Source organism: Hippocampus bargibanti, linkage group LG03 (genome assembly GCF_051943395.1).
Source record: "Hippocampus bargibanti isolate YZ-2025 linkage group LG03, ASM5194339v1, whole genome shotgun sequence".
NCBI lineage: Eukaryota > Metazoa > Chordata > Actinopteri > Syngnathiformes > Syngnathidae > Hippocampus > Hippocampus bargibanti.
The window spans coordinates 24,562,056-24,583,329 of record NC_142736.1 but is presented as its reverse complement, the minus strand read 5'-3'; the positions used below and the strand labels follow the sequence as shown (position 1 = coordinate 24,583,329).

The 21,274-nt window shown below is 39.3% G+C and overlaps 2 protein-coding genes across 3 annotated transcripts; both read left to right on the top strand.

Moving 5' to 3' along the window:
- The first annotated feature begins 545 nt into the window (after nt 1–545).
- Nucleotides 546–9,718, top strand: kifbp (kinesin family binding protein). Its single transcript, XM_088992736.1, has 13 exons — nt 546–1,005; nt 1,400–1,498; nt 1,562–1,641; nt 1,725–1,783; nt 2,138–2,262; nt 2,425–2,518; nt 3,873–3,985; nt 4,110–4,259; nt 4,458–4,532; nt 5,252–5,414; nt 5,499–5,673; nt 6,996–7,181; nt 8,122–9,718. The coding sequence occupies exons 1-13, from the start codon at nt 550–552 to the stop codon at nt 8,258–8,260; spliced, it is 1,914 nt and encodes a 637-aa protein (XP_088848862.1). The 5' UTR covers nt 546–549; the 3' UTR covers nt 8,261–9,718.
- Nucleotides 9,719–11,367: 1,649 nt separating this feature from the next.
- srgn (serglycin) lies at nt 11,368–18,837 on the top strand. Of its 2 annotated transcripts, none has more exons than XM_088992738.1 (4): nt 11,368–11,526; nt 12,965–13,106; nt 17,534–17,709; nt 17,790–18,837. In XM_088992738.1, exons 1-4 carry the CDS (start codon nt 11,388–11,390, stop codon nt 17,897–17,899), a joined length of 567 nt encoding a protein of 188 aa, XP_088848864.1. In that variant the 5' UTR covers nt 11,368–11,387; the 3' UTR covers nt 17,900–18,837. The 2 variants fall into 2 exon arrangements, with proteins under 2 accessions (XP_088848864.1, XP_088848863.1); XM_088992737.1 differs by having other exon boundaries at nt 17,784–18,837.
- Nucleotides 18,838–21,274: the final 2,437 nt, after the last annotated feature.

Here is a 21,274-nt window from a genome sequence, read left to right as displayed (position 1 = left end):
ACCAAACGTCTGTTTCTGCTGAACAAGTGTTCATTGTGTAGTACTTTGTTCGTCCTTCAAAATATTTTATTTTGTGACTAAATCAAAATGTCCATTATTCATACTCCATTCATTAGGTTAGGAAAAGTAAACTGAATAAACCAAACTTGAAATTACCTTACCCATTGGATGATATGGATGTTGGTTTATTCATGTAATTTACTGCTCTAATAATGTTTGAATTGTTGCAGTGCGTTTTAGGTTCATCAAAGATGTAACCTAAAAACAGAATATCCCTGTTGTGTGTCTTGTGCATTTTACACAAAAAAACAATCACACCACCAAACCCGAATAATCTCACAAAAGGAAAATATAGGGAAGTAAAGATCTCAGATTGTTTTGATCTAGGCTGCAACCTTCCTGCGTGTAGTTTCATCACAGAAAGCACGGTGTACTTACTGTACACGGCAATTAACATAAAATGTGATACTGCCTGCTTATTTACAGTTTCACCAGTAGGTGTCAGTAATATAACTTTCGGTATGATCACACCAAAATAAGAAAAGCAACATGGCGTTCCTCAGGAGCGACGAGTGGACGGCAATCTGCGATAAATTTACCAACGCCCAAAATTTCACTGACTTCAAATCCCGAAACGATCCAGAAAATGACCCATATCGCTCCAAGTACAAAGCCAGAGACCTCCTCCGGGAGATACACTGTTCGTTGAAGAGTTTTGAGGCCAGTGATGGGGGTGACGACAGCGGGCCGCAAGGCGGCCACCAACGGCCGACAGAGCAGCCGGTGGACGGCCAGCTGGAGGAAATGTTCGAGAGGGGCTCAGATGGCGACTCGCCCACCGGACAGAGGACGGCGAGGCTTGCAGCAGTGGAATATTACTTGGGCGTGAACCATGTGGATACAGAGGAACTGTCGGCTGGACAAGAGCACCTAATGAACTGCATGAAACTGCTGGAGAGATGCAAAGTGTCGACCGAAAATGTGTCGTTATTCATCCACGTTCGGGTTAGTAGCTCCCCTTGAAAATGGCAGTTAAGGCCTGTTAAATTCTTTTTTGTTCCATGACATTGTATTATTTGATTCTCGTCATGTCACTCGAATCTCCCTTGGGCCTTCAGAATAATCAGTGCTGGCTAATAGGAGAAAACTATTAGGAACGTTTTTTGAACCAATTACAATTTAACTTCGCTTTTGAGAACGTTTTTAATGTTTCACATTTCAGTTAATATAAACTGATTTTTACAAGCATAATACTGCATTGAAAGTCGTGACAGAGTCCAAAGTAAAATCTATGTCATCCCCATTTTAGGGAATATGATTTTCTCATACCCTGAATTATGATTTTAATGTTTAAAAATTATCATCACTAATTTCTGCGCATGTGTTTGTGTGATTTCAGAACCAGCTGGGTATCCTATGGGCAGGTCGTGGGGAGACTGAGATGGCACAGAGTTTCCTGGAAATGGCAGAGGCAATCTACCTTCGTTACATGAAGGAGGTACTTTTTTGTTGTTCCACCATGACCGATATTCAAACAAACTAAAATAAAAATCATTATCAGGATGGAAGCCCTCCCACTGACCTAGTGGAGTATTTTACCACCAACGAGAAGCTGCTGACCCATCAAGAAAAGAACAAAAAGTAGGGCTTTGTTTGTAGCACAACAATTAGCCCTTGCTTTTTTTATTGTGTTGCATTTTTATATTCATTCTTTGTTTTTCTAGGTTCGAGCTGGCCTACACACACACAATGTATTACCTTGCTCAGGTATATCAAAACCTTGGTGAGTCTAACTCATTTGATCTTCAAAGAATACAATACTGCTAAATTAATTACTGTTCTATGATTACAGTAAAGTCTCGTTATATCGATATTCAAGGGAGTCCGAAAAAATATCGATATAACCGGGACTATCGATATAGCCGACCCTGTTTGCATGTAATTTTCTCCGTGCGTGCATAGAAATAGTATCGATATAACCGGGACTATCGATATATCCGATATCGATATAACGAGACTTTACTGTATATTAAAATTTATTCTAAAACTGACAATTGTCACAGATATCAGAATGCCTTATAGTGTGTTAGGGTGACATTTTGTGTTGTGGAAAGTCACAGCGCAAGTGTTTTGCCAGGTCAAACCGAGCGAGCTGCCACCTATTGCCACAGCACCCTGCAGAGACAGCTGCAGTTAGGTCAGTTCAATCCCATAGAGTGGGCTCTCAATGCCGCTACGCTGTCACAGTATTATATCACTAAGGTAAGGACAGAATTGATGTTTTTTTTTTTTTTTGTGGTTAACGATTATAATATCCTATTTGCTTGACTGGTTTGTGTCATGTGTGTTGTGTGATCCACAGTGCGTGTACAGTTGTCAGCTTGTCGGTGCGAGTCACAAGGTTTGTGTGTGGTATTTCCTCAGGGGCGATACATGGAGGGTAGGCACTGTCTCTCAGCAGCCACCATCATATCTGGTTTAGCAGGAGAAGTTCCCTCTGAGGCTGCTGCACAAGAGAGTGAGTGTTTGTGTTTATTTTGTCCAAAACACTCACATTTCCTTCTCGGGGGTAGAGCATATTAGCGCCACACAAGCTGTTTGGTTCTGAGTCACTGAAAGTATAAACAGTCACGTAGGCATAAAATATGTGTGTCCACCCGCTATTATGGAAAGACTCTTTAGGATTTTTTTTCAATATCCTTACAATTCAGCTGGAGGTCTATGAAGGAATAGTTTATTTGTCCACCCTCGTTAGACAATTCAGCAATTGACTGGGGACACTCGAACAATAATTTTTCCCTGGAAATGCTAACTTATCTATTTCATTATTTGCCGTAATTAAGCGGGTTGTTACTTTATGTAATATATTCGGAGGTTGACTTGTTGAAAAGTACAGTGATACCTTGGCTTACAAACTGAATTGGTTCCCAGACAGTGTGTAAGGAGAAAAGTGTGTATCCCCAAAAATAATTTCCCATAGGAAACCATTAAAATGAGAGTAATCCGTTCCCAGATCCCCATAAAACATAATTTTCTACTTTCTAATTTTCTAAGCCTTAAAACTACACAAAATATACCTTATTTTTATGTATAATAAATGTGCTACAGTATTATAATTAAAGAAATAAACTATACTGTATAATAAAGTCATTTTATTTACCTTTGTGATGGTCGTTGGTGGCTTGATGGAGGGGAGTGGCCGGTTTCATCGGCATTAAACACTTGATTCAATATAAATTGCAAGACATACATATTGGTTTATATAGTTTTGAAAGGCGCTTCTAAATGAAATTTATTATTATTATTATTAAAACAGAGCCTTCTTGATTTGAATACCACGCACCATGGACACCGCTCCAAGTCATCCAACACCCATAAACCAACAGAACATAGACATTTTAATGAGTGGCTTTTCCAATTGACTAATTATGGGGTAATTATTGAGGCGAACGGGCACAGCCTGTTAAACTGTTATCCTTGAGTAAAGGATTCATTAACAGCGCGTTAACAGCAGCTGAAGCTGGAACAAAGCGCTAACATGGAAAAAAGGGAAATGCTGCCCCCTTGTGGAAAAGAAAAAAAAAACATTTCCATAGGCCATGGCTAGTGCTTTACTGGCACTCAGGCATGAAAAAATTCGGTAATGGTGCTCTACGTCATATTTTCAATTCCCGAATAAATTCGTGAATGGCAGTGAATGAATTAAACATACGTTCAATTTTTTTTACATCACCTATGAAAGACATGTTCACCTATAAACCAAACTCTTTGACCTCAAACACTATAATTAACCTATGATCAACATTTGCAATGGAACATTTCAAATTCAAAAACCAACAAATTGATCGAAAAGTTTCGTCCCCTTCTTCCAGGTGAGACAGAGAGCGAGCGTCGAGATCAGCTCAGGCAGAAGAGAGCCGAAATAGCAAGATGCTGGATCAAATACTGTCTCATCCTCCTTGAGGATTCCAAGAAAGTGCTCGAGGTGCCGCCTTGGGTTTTCACAAGTCCAGGCATAAGCCTCCTGTGGTGCAACCTAAATCATGACGATTGTTTTTGCAGCATATTCATCCCTTATTTTGTTTGGGGTTGCTCTTCTGTATGAGCAGGATAACATTGGGGAGCTGGATACTGATCTTCAGGAAGAGATGAAAAGGAAGAGGATGCTCGAGGTGGAGGAAGAAGAGAAAGGGAGGAAGAGTGCTCTGTTGTTTGGCTCTGAGGACACTTTTGACTCAATTGCGAGCTTGGAGGAGACGGTCAGTGTGCATATCTTCGCTTGTGAGAGTTGCTTGGGCCACTGGTCATACCCAAAGTTATTGATAATATTCTACCACAATATATTTCTACTTTTGTTATATCTTTTCCTGATTTTGTGTCAAAACTAATTTAATGAAGTTTTAATTCATTAGGGTAAATAAAATGTGACATCATGTTATCCCATTTCGGATTGCCAGGTGAGCTGCTTGCTGCCGCTGGACTTCACCGAGGCCAGGAATGTTTTTCTGGTGGGACAAAACTATGTCACGCAGGTACTGCAAGATCATCAGGCACTCACAAAACAACACTCACCTATTCGGTGAGGTAGACTGATTAAAAATAAGATAATCATTGTGATCGAGAATAGACAAATACAAGTTATCATGTTTAAAAAAATATCCTGTTGTATGCTCAGTATACACAATGGAGCATAGAGAATCTGGGGTCAATTTGAGGCGAACAGACACAGCCTGTCAAACTGTTATTCTTGAGTCAGAGTCATCTATCTAACCCAGGGCAGAAGGGAGTATTTGGTACACTCCTGCATAAGAAGATATCATGAGCCAGGTTACACATCTATCAGTTCATGGAAAAGCCACCAATGAAAATGTCTGTTCTGTTGGTTTATGGATGTTTGATGACTTGGAGGGGTGACCATGGTGCGTGGTATTCAAATCAAGAAAGCTCCGTTTTACTAATGTATCACTTCAATTTGCATATATGTACTCAATAAATAGCTTGGCAGAGGGCAGCAGTGGTGGGCGTCGGTCGAATGAAAAATGCACCCCCTGCCCGCAGTAAAAGACAATCTTCTTGTGTTCAAGCCTTTGTTCACACTGTCCGAGCAAACCTCTCTGACACATTGCTTCTCCACTTTTCTTTACTTGCAGATTTGCCAAATCACTGGCATATATATGGACAAAATATTGGAAGCAGTGTGAAATCTTAATCACTGCATTTTTCTTCTGTGTGTCTTTGTGCCGCCTCGCAGGCGAAAGAGTATTTCCAGATGGACGGTTATGTAACGGACCACGTTGAAATCCTACAGGATCACAGCGCTCTCTTCAGGTCTCTGGCCTTTTTTGAAGAGGATGTCGAAAGACGCTGTAAAATGCACAAACGGCGTGTTGACATGCTGGAGACCATCTGCCTTGGTACTTTTGTCACATGCATTTGATGTGCTTTATTTTTTGGGGGGCACATTTTTTTCATTGTCTTACATGCGTGTCTTTCCATAGAACTGCATGCACAATACTACCTCATGATCCGCAGACAGTTAATGTTTGAGCTGGCTGATACCTACAATGAAATGATGGGGCTCAAACTGACTCTGGCTAACAGACAGGCTGACACACAATCTCTCGATAGCCACACCATAAAGAAGTTCAACAGCCTCTGCTATGCCTCCATGAAGTAAGTATGCATTCAACTAGAGCAGGTTTACTTCACTTTTATGAAATCCACCACTGCCCTTACACTAAATGTATATAACCCACGAGCATTACATTCCCCACTCCTGCTCAAAGGTCAATTCGATCTGGCTATGGTTTGGTCAACAAAAATTCATCCTTTTTTTTCCTGTTGAACTTTTCCTTAACTCATTCACAGCCAGACTCTATCAACAGCTGTAGCTGTAACAAAGTGCTAACATGGATAAAAGGCAAATGCTGCCCCTTTGTGGAAGGGAAAAACATTGGCAGAAATCTGACCAGCGCTTTTTCGGCATCCGAAGAAAACCAAAAACCTGAACAAATTCGAGAATGACGCTCAACGATAGCAATGAATGAGTGAAAAAATGTATAAACTGTAGATATGCAACATTTTACAGTCCATTCCCACACACACATCTAAAAATAGCGTTTTACAGATATTCACCAGTAATTGGATACAAAAAATTGTTTTTACAAAACAGACATGATGTGCATGTGAGGTGCAGGTATTAGTTTTGTCCACCTGTGGTCCCCATCCTCAAGTTACACTGTTATATCTTGACTGAGTCTGCCTTTCAAGGTCAAGTGTGATTAAAATTGGCCAACAATCTGAGGGCTAAAAAATGTCAAACACATTTTCCTTAGTTTTTCTTAAACCTAACCCACCCACGTTCATTGTACGACCTACAGTCACCCCCTTGACAAATAAAATACTTTTATTTGGGAATCTCAGACAAATGCCGCATTGCCAGTCAGTCATCTGCATTGTCGGTTGTCCTGTTAACTGCTCCTTGCCATTTCTATTGATTTATTCCACGGAATGCCTCTGCGGTGTGTGGTAAAGCACTGCTCACATTCACATGTTTGAGTGTCCCAAAAGAAAACTAGACCAGAAAATTGAAACGATATGGTTTCATTCTTGCAAAGCAAATTAATTTTATCGCGGTGTCATCAAACATTCTTTTTTTTTATGAGCTGGAGTTGCAAAAAATGGTTGTGATAATCAATGAATAGCTGTCTGTTGTTTATAAAGACATTGGATTCCAAGTATTGTACATATACCTTCATATAAAATGATACGTATGTGTGCATGGATGGCATCCTCTGTACTGGTTTGCAATTCAACAATCTTGCCAATATAATGTGCCGACTGGCCGAAAATGAAATAAAACTCAGTTGTTAGCAGTTTCCAGAAAGTCTTCTCAACATTGAAAAATCAAATCATCTGTTGATCGTTTATTTGAGAAGATGAACTTGAAAGGATTTTTAAGTGCCCTCAGTGACTTTGAAGCTGACTCTCTCCAGGTATTTCCAAATGTTCCTGGATTCTCTGCGCTCTCCAGAAGGGAAATTTCCTGAGCACCTGGAGAAGGAGGTGCTCAGACCCGCACTGGTGGCACGCTTCCGAGTGGCCCGACTGCACAGCCGCCTGATTTGCTCTCTCCCGCTTACTCAGCTGGACAACCTCAACAACTCACTGGAAAACTACAAGTATGTCAAGATGCATTTGATCCAAGGCCATCCGATCGGGGTTGCAGCAGTCAAATCTTTGCCTCTACAAAGTAGATTAAAAATTGTCACGGTTGACCATGATGTGTCATTTTTGTGCTTTCTCATAAATGCCAACTTTCAGTTAAATGATTATCAATATAATTCAGGATGTTGTGTTTTTGATTGTATTTGCACTACCAAGTGGAGAAGTTGGCACACTAAACTGAAAAGCTTCTCAAAACTAAGATTAGATTTGACTTTATTAGTCTCGCAGTCGAGAAACAAATAATCATCCCTAACTTCCAGATACCATATTTTTCGGATTATAAATCACAGTTTTTTTCATAGTTTGGTCGGGGGTGCGACTTGTAGATGCTTTTTTTATTACTGTATATCATTTCACATGTTATTTTCACATTAAACCGCAAGAGCGCAGAGAAGAGGAAGTGGCGCCTTGTCTACCTGCCGAGTTGGGGGAGTTATTTAAAAGTGACACCGAGGATGAAGATTTCCTTGGATTTGGTGATTTGGAGTAAAACCTGATATTTTGGTAAACTTGTTAGCATGTTCTTTGTGCTAGAGTTACCTGAATAACTCTTATAAAAGACTGTTCTGGGTTACCAAATAGGAGGTGTGTCCATCGGAGTTGCGTAGAGCGAGAGCTGCGGTGTTATGTTGGGAAAAAAAGGAAGTGAAACGGAGCCTGATGTTCTCTATTTTATTTTAATTTAATTAATTTATTTTAAATTGCTTTTCAAGATGACATGTATGTTGTTTGGTGTTGGATTTTATCAAATAAATTTTCCCCAAAAATGCGACTTATCCTCCAGTGCGACCTATATATGTATTTGTCTTCTTAAGTATGCATTTTTTGGCTGGTGCGACCTATAATCCAAAAAATACGGTAATCATTATGAGCTGCAATCTTCTTATCTTCCAGATACGTCGTTCAGTACTGCGAAGCCCACCCCGAAGCCGGCGCCGCCGTAGAGTCAGAGCTGGAACTCAGTAAGGAGATGGTCGGCCTCCTTCCTCTTAAAATCAACCGCCTTAAAGCGAGAATGACTGCTAACAACTGAATCACGGGCAAAACAACATTGAAATTGATCACTCATCGTATGTGCCGTGTATGCATGGAAATTGCAGTCCAGTAAATGGTCACATGAAAAGAATACATATTTCCTTCAATCCAACCCTGCACACTTGTACATTTAAAGGATGACGTTATTTGTTGTGGCATGCCTTTAGCCACACATTATGTGATGACGGTGAGGCCTGGCGCATTGCATGAGAAATCCGATCTTAAAATGATTCAATTCTACAATGGCAAGCGTGGGAACTGTTTGAAATGATGAAAACATGTCTTATTTTAATATAAACTATAGCCTAACCTTTATAAATAATATTCATAGAAAAATACAGCATAACAACTTCATGTATATAACTGGATGTATTTGTTTCCTTTTATCACCATGGTTGAGAAAAAAAGCAGAATTAATCAGTCTGCCTTTTTTTAAAATCAATATCAACCTTTTTTTAAAATAATCAGTTTTGCCTCTTAAGCATGTTTGTATTATTTATTTTTCATAAACCAACCCGAATTAAAAGGTAAACTCATCAGTTAAAAAGCATGAGTAAAATAACTTTCTGGCCACTTTCAACAAATCACAGGAAGAATAGTTGACTGGTTTTCAATATGATGTTCTTTAGTATTTCATAGAAATGAATTTTTGAATACAATACATCCGAATTTATATTGTGCTTTCGCTGCAACTGGAACAAACCACTTCACATAGTAGTCAACACAAAGCAAAATAATAAACACAACAGGAAAATAAAAAACATGGACAGTTGTCCAATCGACAAAGCATTAGATTTGACTATTTGGCAGATTATTTATTTATTTATTTTAATTGCAAAGTATTGTAATCAGAGTTTTGCTTAAAAAAACAGGCTTTAGTCATGATGAAGGAATTGATGTGACCTTCTCTAACACTTTCTGTGCTTTTTCATGAACGACCTTGAGGGTCAAACACTCTCCACCTGTGTTCTCTCCTCTTGTGATGCTTGGAGTGATGTAAAATAGTTGAAAGCCTTCCTACAGTTTGCCTTTTCAGGCTTCATGATGTGTCCCCCCATCCCAATAGTATCATGTTGATGTACATAATTTATGCAATGATAATAAATAATACAGACATGAATCACGGGTCTTTTCCGATGGAGATCTTTTGAACCCACCCATTTTCTGTACCGTTTATCTTATTCAGGGGAGATGGGGCCTCTCCCGGTTCACTTTAGACGAATGACAACACTTTTGTACAGATTCCAGGCCGCTATACTCTATATAGTTTCTTCGTTGTCAGCGGAGTAGGTTGCAAAAGAGTCAGACGCATGAACACGACTCATCTGACCACAAGTCCTATGACCGAATTCGTAGCGCTTCCTCTTTAAGATGAAGTTGAGAAATCATGATTTTTGTGTTCATAATGTTGGTGAAAAAATGGCCACCTATTCAACATTATATCAACCTGATAAATGCAACAAAATCAACAAGTAAAAGACTTCTGAGGAACACCAGATTGTTTAAAATTTCCTTATGATGTTTTTATGTTGATCCCAGGGGGAAAAAAGACTCAACCTGTCATATAAAAATGACGAGTGTGAGTAAAAGCTTTCTGACAGTGACAAAAGCGTAACATCCGCCTGTGCGGCGACTGATAGGTATTTTTAAACTTCCTGAGTATTATGAAGGAAGATAGCGGCAACTGCAAGTGCTCTGAATGTCTTTCTTCCAACGCTCCTAGAAATGTGTCACTTTCTAGTTAACACAGCATTAAGAGGAAAGCCATTTGTGGTTCATGCTTAACATATTAGGGGTTAATTCTTCATTATACGGGTGAACTTAGTCCCTGTAAAGCTGTGATATGAGTACATGTGTGTGACTGATAAGCGATCAGGTGTCATTTCCTGAAGATTGATGTTTGCACTTCCTGTGACTTAGTGTTGATGTGTCGGCTGAGACCACGTGACGAAAAGCACAATTCCCGGACACGTAGACAAGACGGTAAAGAATCATCCATTTTGCCTGTTTCTGTTGAGTTAATGTATTTTCAGAACACACAAGAACAGTGATTGTCAGCACAAATGCGGAAGAGAATCACAGATTAACTCATTCACTGTCATGGTTTGTGTCACTTTGCAGGACCCACAGAATATTGAGTTTTAGGACTACATAAACATTCAATTCACTGTAAAAAACCTTAAACTCTCTTCTTTCATCAGAAAAAAAGAGTTAATTCCCAAGTTATATGGGTCTGGAGTAATATGGGGTGTAAGTGGGGGCGGCTGTACAAAAGGCAACATTGCCAGAGGTTTGACTGAAGCTTGAAACACAGCTCCCCCACCCCCCGCCCCCATCCGCAAGAAAAAATAAAACCCGAACAATCATGCTTTTTAATTCCCGAATAAATACGGGGATAGCAGTGAATGAGTAAAAGGGGGAAGCATTGGTGAATTTAAAAAAATATGTTTTGTGTGTGTTAGATTTGTTTTGCAGGGCGGTCTGGTAGTCAAATGGTTAGCACGGCAACTTCACAGTACAGCGGTCGTGAGTTCAAAACCCGGTCCTGCCTCCCTTTGTGGAGTTTGCATGTTCTCCCCGGGCCCGCATGGGTTTTCTCCAGGTCATCCGGTTTCCTCCCACGTTCCAAAAACATGCATGGCAGGTTGATTGAACACTCCAAATTGTGTGAGTGTGACCGTGGATGGTTGTTTGTCTCTGTGTGCCCTGCGATTGGCTGGCAACCAATTCAGGGTGTCCCCCGCCTAGTGCTGTGATAGGCAACAGCACCCCCCGCGACCCTAATGAGGATAAAGCGGTCTGTAAAATGGATGGATGGATTTGTTTTGCGCTTGTCGAACATTCCAACAGATTCAGCTCATATGTCTTTATCTCCTCTTCCTTCTCCTCCCCAGCCAGCATTGCCACAATCGGTCCAATTGGGTCAGAATTGAAACTCGTTGGCCAAATTCTCTCTTGTGGTATTTCCGTTCATGCAGTTTGATAAAGATAAGATTTTCTTGATATGAGAAAGTAAAAGTTTCCACTGAGGATGCTCAGGGGCCTCTTTTTTTCAACACTTCAGGAAACCATGACGCAGTCAGAGGGCTGAACTCAATCAAGGGCGTGTGTGTATGTGAGTGTTCATGTGTCAGGCATTTGAACTCCAGTCTTCAGGGGTGGAAATACGTGTTGTTGTTCTCTTTTATTCGTGTGGCCTGAAATTGAGAATGGCTTGGACAATCTTCATCGCGGCCTGCTGCTTCATCGCCTTACGCGCAGAAGGTAATTTGGACTTTCCTCTGATATCGATGGGATAGTGGTGGTTTTTATTTTTGACAGATTTGAATTGACAGGCATTTTGCTGTTAGAGGTCAGAGTCCTCATGTGAGCATGTGTGGTTGATGTGTTAACAGGCGTAATTGTCACTAAAAACACACACACACTTGTTTTTTTTCTTTTAATTTTACTAATGAACACGAATACTTGTTTTTTTTCTTTGAAGAGTACAAATTTGTATTTAAGGGCAGAATACAAAATTATAGCCAATTAGATCGCTTGAATCTGGTTACCCCCCCTCCCAAAAAAAGATACACTTGGGGTAAACAGCCATTGTTGATCTAGAAGAGTAATGTGCTTTTTTTGACACAGTCCGGATAAAAATGATATGATAGAAGAAACATAAATTGGGATTTTAAAAGAAACAAAAAAAAAATCCTAAGAATTATTAATGATCTTAGAAGTTGATTCTCCCTTGATACAGGGTGGGCCATATACGGAGGTTGTTTTGTAGCATAGAACAGTCAAATCCAACTTTTTAAAATACAGCAAACTCGTTCTTTATTACACAGCTTAAAAAGACATTTGAAAGATGTATGATTCGTCCAATGTGTAGAAATTCATATTACGCTATTTATACAGCGGTATTGTATCTTTATCAGAGTTCTTTTTTTTTTTTTTAAGGGGCAAGGCAGCTCACAAAATCCTTTAAATATATTCATGTTTATTTCTCTAATGTTTTTTATAATGTTAGTTAATTATATAAAACATACCTCAAAGAATAAATGGCAATCGAAAAAGTTTAGGCTATCTGTGGTGTGAGTGTTTTTGCAAGGTTAGAGTTGCTTGTCATGCCAAACACAAAATAGTTCCCACATCATTTTTGATGATCACTTTTCACGTTTTCGTGTTTATTGTAATCCATGTCTGTTGTCAACTTTATTTTTAATTCTATAATATACAACTGAAACTATCATGTCAATTTACTAAGTTTTGTTAGCCTGAAAGTTTTCTGAAGGTCTGGACTACAAAGAATAGTTTTCCTGCTTCATTGTGGGTGTTCCAACATCATTTTTTTTTACACAGTCCGCCGACATGTGACATTGAAATCTCAGGAGATACATGATCATGACATGATGTTATCGTTTTCATTTCAACTCTCAGTTGTCATGAACAAAAGACATTATTTGAAACACTAACACCCACCTTTTTTCAGTAAATACGGTCTAAAAGTGAGGTAACCTCACAGTTTTGACGTGATTGTGATGCTAATTAAAAAAAACTAGCTAATTTGCTCAATTCTTATTGTACATACAAGACAAGCTCCAATGTTGAGAAAACAGCATCATGTCGCCATGACATCCAGTTGTGGAGTGGTGTTGTAATCTGAAAAACTCCTCATGTTGCATTAAATAAGTGATTTAAAAAAAAAAACCTTTTTTAGGAGCGCCCAGAAATGCTGTGTATAAATTTGTCAAGTGTTGGCCTGAGGGCAACCGTGCCAACTGCGTGACTCAACAAAGTCCACAGATGGAGTGGAGTCCAGACCTGCCAACCAAACTGCCTCCTTCCAGTGCACAGTACCTGTAAGTATTTTCATAGAAATGCACTTTTCTAAGATTTCATCTATGAAAGTGAAAAATATGTCAGCATCATTGCAGATGGAATGCCCAGTTGTAGGCAGTGCATACAATCATTAGATTGTACACGTGCACCTATATGAGGGTGTGAGCGGACATCTTAGACAAGGGGTCGGGAACCTTTTTGACGAAGAGAGCCATGAAAGTAAAATATTTAGAAATGTTTTTCAGTGAGAGCCACGTACACACACACACACACACACACACACGTGCGCGCACGAAAACACGCACACACACGCGCGCGCGTCCGCACGAAAACACGCACGCACGCGCGGCCACTTTTCAACAAAATGTCAGAATGTTTTATTTAAAATAACTTTGTGACAGTACTCACCGTTAACATGAATAGTTTTCCGTTCCTCATGATTGGTAAAAAATCCAGCCAAACGATAGGAATGAAAGTCAACTTGCCGAGTCCACAGGCGAAGTTACTGCTAGCTAGCCTGCACACGGCTCATTAGCTTCCACACTTGCTATCCGCAATATACTTCTCGCAGAAGAAGAACTGTAACATGAGGCGTGTTAAAATATCACTGACATTCGACTGTTTCATCGACGTTATTGTTTAATTGCAAATTAGCATCGCGAATCCTCCGGTGCATTCAAGCTGGAGTGTACTCGACATTTTTTTTTTACTCGTTGGGCTCATTTAAAGGGGCGTTTACCTGTTTCAACATGACGGCCAGTATAATCCCATCAAAATTGCGCTTTCCGCCAACCTAGGTCAGTCTCATCCAATTAAAATTGCGCATACCGCCAACTGCAGCCCCAAGAGGAAATGAACGGCGAAAAAACGAGAATATGTACTGTATTTAGTTTTATCGGCGAGCCATATGCAATCATCAAAAGAGCCATATATGGCTCGCAAGCCATAGGTTCCCGACCTCCGTCTTAGACGTCAACCTCAAGGCCTGGGGGCCAGATCTGGCCCGCAGCATTATTTTATTTGGCCCGAGAAAACATCAGCCAGGTTAACTTCCATGAGGCTTGCTGCTGTATTTTGTTTTTCTAGTTGTTTCTTTCCTTTCCTCTTCCTTTCATAACTTTGGATTGGATTGGATTGGATATGCCTTTATTAGTCTCACAGTGGAGAAATTTACATTTCACAGCAGCAAAGTGATGAAATGAATGAAAGTAGAAAAACAAAATACATGTGCTGTTGGAAAGGCAGCCACTTTGCTGCTGCGAAATGTAAATTTCTCCACTGCAAGACGAATAAAGGTACACCCAATCCAATCCAAGTTTTCAAATTTGGTAACTAGGCAGATTAGTTTTTGCTTGATGATAGGTAACCAAGGAAGAGAAGCATCTTCACAATTTACAAAATACAATATGGTTCCAATATCAATGTCAATTTCGTACACATAAATGTTGTGAATGATAATACAGTGAGACCTCAACTTACGAACTTAATTGGTTCCCAGACAGAGTGTGTAAGGTGAAAAGTGTGTATCTAAAAAAAAATCCCATAGGAAACCATTAAAATGGGAATAATCCGTTCCCGGGTTTCCATAAAATATACTTTTCAACTAAATAAGCCTTAAAACTACACACAACATACCTTATTCTATGTATAATAAATGTGCTATTGTATTGTAATGAAAGAAATACACTGCATTGTATCATAAAGTCACTTTATTTACATTTGTGATGGTCATTGATGGCTTGATGGAATGGCGTTGGAGGTCCGAGGTCAAAGGGAATTGCTGTTTGGAAAGAGTCACATTCCATAAGGACTGTAATTAAAGAAATAAACTGCTATAAAATAAAGCTTTATTTACCTTTTTGATGGTCGTTGATGGTTTATGGAAGGAGTCACCTTCCATAAGGACTGTTGGTAACTTAACCTCTGGTGCTGTTCGGTCGTGTGCTTCCGCCGAAGATCACTCCGCCAGCCGTGGTGGGTGTGTATTATAAAAATAGTGCTTATTATAAGGTTTAATTTTCAGAAATTTGACGTTTGTAAGATGAAAAGTTTGTGAAATAAGGTGTTTGTAAGTTGAGGTCTCACTGTATTTGCTTGCGGTTGTCTTGAAAATAGCGTAAAGCGCCTGTGTGCGTGTGTGTGTGTTTATTGGGTCCGCGTTCTTACTTCTTTCATTTCCTCTTTGGGTTCTTCTGAAATGATGCATATAGCATCAGATTATCACCTCAAAGGAAACGATGTCATGAATGAATTCATCAAATCATATTTTATTTACAATGTAGCTAATTTTGGGTTGAAATAAGAGAAAAATGAACATTCCCATATATGTCATGGAAAATATTCAATGATGGGCCTACAAGGTCTATTTAGAGGTCAGCTATTAGATGAAGATGATGACGTGTCAAGGTTTCAATAGATTTCAGTGGAATGTCCGATTTCTCATCTGTCGCACTGACACACCTATATATATGGGGACTTTTTCTCAACACAAAACAGCAAAGCTTACGTTTTTCAGGAAGTCAAAGGGAAGTGTTGGCAGGAAGTGAACTGTGACGCACGGTGGGCTGCCAATTTTGGTCTGTTGTTAAGTATGAGCGAGTGCGGCACATTCAAGCAAATGAAACTATTTATGCCGAGCGTGTTCATATGAACGCAGATAAATTCTTTTTTAAAAAATCTAAATAAAATCAAAACAGAGTATCTACTAGGTTCAAACGGAGTATATGATTAACAATAATATATAATTAGATATAATTTAACAATAATTAACGTAGCAAGAAACAACATTATTGCATTTGAAAATGAATTGATCTGTGTTCATATGAACACTCGAGGCGTAAATGGGTTAAGTTTGATTAAAGTAAAGAACAACAACAGAACAGAATGATTTTGAATAGAACGCTGAATACACACATATTTTGCATTGGATTAAATTATTTTGTACAGATGTGTGTGATGTTTATTCAATTGAGTATATGTGAGATACTGAGAACTATCCATCCATTATCTGAACTGCTTATCATCACAAGAGTCGCGGGCGTGCTGGAGCCTAACCCAGCTATGTCCAGGAAGTAGGTGGGATACACCCTGAACTACTTGCCAGCTAACCGTAGGGCACACATAGACAAACAACCCAATCAGACTGACAACTAAAAAATTTCGACTGTTCCATTTATTTGCCGTGCGTGTTTTGGGAATGTGGAGTACCCAGAGAATACCCACGCAGGCACGGGGAGACCATGAAAAACTGCACACTGGAACTTCAAAGCCCGAAATCGAACCGATGACCTCTATAGCTGTGAGGCAGATGTGCTAACCAGTCAATCACTGTCACATCTCGTCGCCACCCGGGGCGCGCCCCGCCCCTCCTGTCACCTCCTCCGCTGCTCCATGGAGACGGCCCGTCCCATCATCACGCACCTGGGTTCCCACAGCTGTTTGTCATTCCCTTGATTGTGCCTTCTGACTATATTTACCGATCGCGCAATACCGTCTTTGTCGGAGTATTCTGAAAGCCACCATTACTATTTCCATGCCGTCAGGTCTGCCGTCACCGATCTCTCACTTACCTCTCCCTGCTGTTATTTTTGCATGCGTGCCTCAGTAAAGACTTTTTGTTCACGAGTATCTGTCTCGCCGTGTATTTTGGATCCTACCTCCCCGCTTTCCTTTCGTCACTCGAGCCCTGCCCTCAAGCCTCGAGTGCCGTGACAATCACTGGAGGTTGGGAGGGGTATTTATAAACAAATATAAACAAATCCATCTTACTTTCATTATTAGGCTTTGGGTTTTATTTTATATTTGCAAAACTTTGTGTTCATACATCTGCAATGTCTTATTTGTGATACACATCTAATTGTCATGACTAAAAAAACGATAGAGAATCCCAATTGCATACCTGTCAACCTGTACGTTTTTGCCGTACAAAGTACGTTTATTATGCATTTTAAAACGTGTACGACGTATGAGAATATCTGTACGGAAAAACGCACAAATTTTGTCAATTTTGGGTACTATACACCAACTATCACGAAACCGCAAATCAATCAAGTCAAACGAGTTCGCCGCGGTAGCCTCTATCTCAGTATCGTTTTTTTCCGTTGCAAACGAAGCGAGCGGTTGGATGCTACTGTGCGTATGCGTCTGCCGCCTGGGGATTTCCCATTGCATCATTCATCATGTAATTTCAGCATTTATTAAGAATATGTACAGAATGATATAACGAAACATGTACAATATAACATGTTAAACTACATAAATAAACACATTTGAGAAAAAAATATGGTGTACGATTATTTTGTATTTTGTAAGGGAAAATACGAGTTTTGTAAGGGCATGGCGCCGTGGAGGTTGACAGGTATGCAATTTAATTATTGTTACTTGCGCATATATAACCAAGCACACACTCATAAGTCTGATATTTGACTGTCATTGCTGATGGTTCCAGCGATGCCGAGCCAGTGGAGGAAAAAGGTTCAGGAAGTATGAGCGAATCTGAGGAAGTACAACCTGAAGACGGTTCTGGTTATAAGGGTTCTGCTGATACATTCTGGATGGACTCTTCCTTAGACATGAATACAGAACCGGAGATGGGCTCTGGCGATTCCTGGTCAGAGCAATATAGTGAGTATTTAATACATAATCACATCTCCTTTTAGATGCAGTATTCGAATACAGCTGATTTCTTACCTGTCTAGTTCTAGATGGACGAATAAACTCAGATGCCTTCAGAAAGTTCCTTGGCAGTTCTTGGCAGGGCCGAGACAAAGCAGCTGAAAGGGAGATACAAGAGGACCACTTCCTGCAGTTGTAGAGTGGACAAGCTGCTTTACTTTCTACACTGTAACCTCAAACGAAAAATCTACTGCATGACCACTTGGTGACCACAAGTTTATTGACGCTGCTCCTGGCTACAGCTGTGCTTTATGTGAGGGGGGAAAAAAGAAAAAGAAAAAAAAAATATATATATATATATATATATATATAAAATGGAATATAATGTTGAAGATAAAATTTTTTATGAGCTTATTTGACCAGTAACATACTATTTGCAGCCCCACACTGTAGTTTCCTTGAAGGCTTGAGTCACTTTTACATTGACACCCAGAAAGAATTGCTGCGCAAGACTTAACATGAGGCTCTTGCCCAACTCAACAAATCCCCTTAGGAAATGATGGCAAGTGAGTAATATTGAAAGTATGTATTTATGTGCATCTATATTTTAAAGCATTAAATCCAAACAGGCGTTTGTATCGTTGGAAGTCACCCACACACATATTAGCTATACATTTTCGATATTGCTTATACATCTTCAAAAGGACATCAGGGGAGCTGGGACTTATCCTGGTAGACATAGGCGAGGTGTACACACTTGAGTGGTCACCAGTGAATCAAACTAAACAATTTGGGTGGTTAGGGGCGTCTAAATTGGAAAAAAAATGTTGCTGACTTGTGAAAAACACATCTGTCCATTTTGTCATTTGCTTTTTTTTACATTAGTAGGATGTCCAAAACACAGATGCCTCATTAATGTAAACATGCATTCTCACAGCAATTATTACAGCACTCTTGATTATGTAATATTTGAAAATACCACTGTGTTTACCACCACTTGAATGTGATATATGACTTCATTTCAGAAAATAGGCGATATCTATATGCCGTTTGCTCTAACTCTTTTGAAAATGTGAACAAAAAAAATGTCTGTCCAGGAATGGTGTCACTAAAAATACATACATTTCAAACCCAAAATTCAATGTTTGTGTTCTTGAATATGAAACAAAACATTTACAGTGCAGTTTAGGTATTTCTTGTCTTTGACTGACAAACCATTGAGGAAACAGATAAGAGGTCAAAATGTTTTATTAAAATACTGGTTAAAAACTTTAAATAATGTGATATTACAGTCATCCTTTTTTGTCTTTATGACTCCATTTATGATCAAATCTAAGAAGATATTTGTTTGATTCAACAAGCTCAAATTCAAAATGAATAATGCTTACTTTCCCCCCACTAAAATCAACAAGTGTCACGTTTTGCAAGGTGGTGATGGTGGTTGTGGATCCCAAAAAGCAGGCAGGAGGGAGCAGGAGGTTGTGTTTGACAAATTGTATTAAAATAAAGTCAGCAGGAACAAAATCTAAATATCAAAAGAAAACAAAGAGTAAAAGTCCGCCAAGGTGAAACAAACACCAGCACAGCATACAATGCATACACACTGCATACAATTGCATACAAAGACCAGACGCCGAATTGTCGTGCCGGGAGTCCTTTTGACTGCCACTGATTGGAACGACCAGGACCTGCGAGGCTGGAGGCAAGGCTGACAGCGCCACCCGTTGGTCGCCAACCAGATCATGACAACAAGTAGCTCCTGGTGTTCAATACGTTGAGATCCAAAAAGATACGTAACATCACATAATTGGAGACAATGCATTCCCCTAAACCTGCTGGGCTCCGAACAGCAAAAGATTTCAAAGGAAAAATATTTTTACATCCTTTCCCCACCTAGAAAACACTATATAAACAAACCAAACACCATATTATATTCATGCTTTTTTCAGGGGTAATCGGAATGATCTGTTTAATTAACAATGGTGCATTTGGTTTTAGCAGAGATAGACAACATCATTGTACGAAATATTATCTATGTTATATTTGAAGGTGACAATATTAGACCTTCTGAAAAATATCCCATATTTGGCATGCCACATGGTTCAAAGACAGCTACATCATTCTGATGCTCGACAGGCCATGAGAAGACCAAAAGTAAGTACAGTGATACCTCAGTTTATGAACTTAATTGGTTCCCAGAATGTAAGTGAAAGGCAAAAAGTTAATCTGCCAAACATTTATTTCCCATAAGAAACAATTAAAAATGAGAATAATCCTTTCCCAGGGCCACATGAAACATAATTTTCTACTAAATAAGCCTTGAAACTAAACAAAATATACCTTATTTTAAGTATAATAAATGTGCTATTGAATTGTAATTAAAGATATAAACTGTACTGAATAATGAAGTTGTTTTATTTCAGCAGACGTTTTTCTTAGCCACACGTAGCAATGGTCGACTTAGCATACTGGTATTGGGACGCTAAGTCACACAAACGCACACCTTGTTCGTGTTTTTCGATGATCTCCTTCTGCTCGACCGAAATTTTCTTTTGTGTCCTCTTCGGCTTAACACTAGCCTGTGGTGCACTCAAAGGGGGTGTGGAAAACTAGTCCGCCAGCCACCGTGGCGCTGTTTCGTTTGGTTCGTCTGCCGAAAACTAGTTCGTATGCCAAAATCATATTCTCGCAAATTTAATGTTCGTAAGATGAAAAGTTCGTGAGCTAAAGCATTCGTAAACTGAGGTACACCTCTTTATCTATGCATTCAAAAATACTATCAAAAAACTCAGCATTCTGTGACAGATTTTTGGGGGAGACACTATTTAATGTTAAAACAATTACCGGTAATGTAAACATGCTATTATCATAAATGATATGTGGCTATATTCCATGTACAGTATTTCCTAATGTTTTGCTAAAATATCATTCTATCTTACTCAAATGAAGAACTTCATTACAATGAAACAGTGACATTAAAATGTTGCCTGAGATGAACATTCATTAATTGCTCAATGTGTATTATGTCCGTTATAGAGAGGGGGTGGGGTGGAATTTATTTCAAGAGTGTTATCACAAGCAAATTTGACAGATTTGGTGGCCACATTGGGTCAGCAAGCCACTTTCAGTTCTTCTGGGGTAATACAATATCGTACAATACCTATTGAGTTAAATGATTAATGTGACGGTTCTGAAAATTCTGATATAACAAATAATTATCACTAATGAATTAAGAAGGTAGAACGTACTTTATGTCAATATGCAACACTTTATTTCGATTAATCAATGCGATTGTCATTTTTAATGCTAATTTCTTCATAAGAAATCACAGTGTTCCGAAGCAGGTGAGTAATTTTATAAAACAGGGTATTCGTGTGTCATTGGGGGCTACCTGGTGCCAGTTGGTGACCCTTCCCCAGAATCAGAATCAGAAAACCTTTATTCGTCGTACAATGGGGAAATTTGCATAAATATGAAACATGTATGTGCGTCTGTAAAATATAAAACACAGCGAGCGTTCAGAAGTTGACAGCTCTGGACGTTTGTGGTTAAGGATCAGGTGAGCGTCAATGTC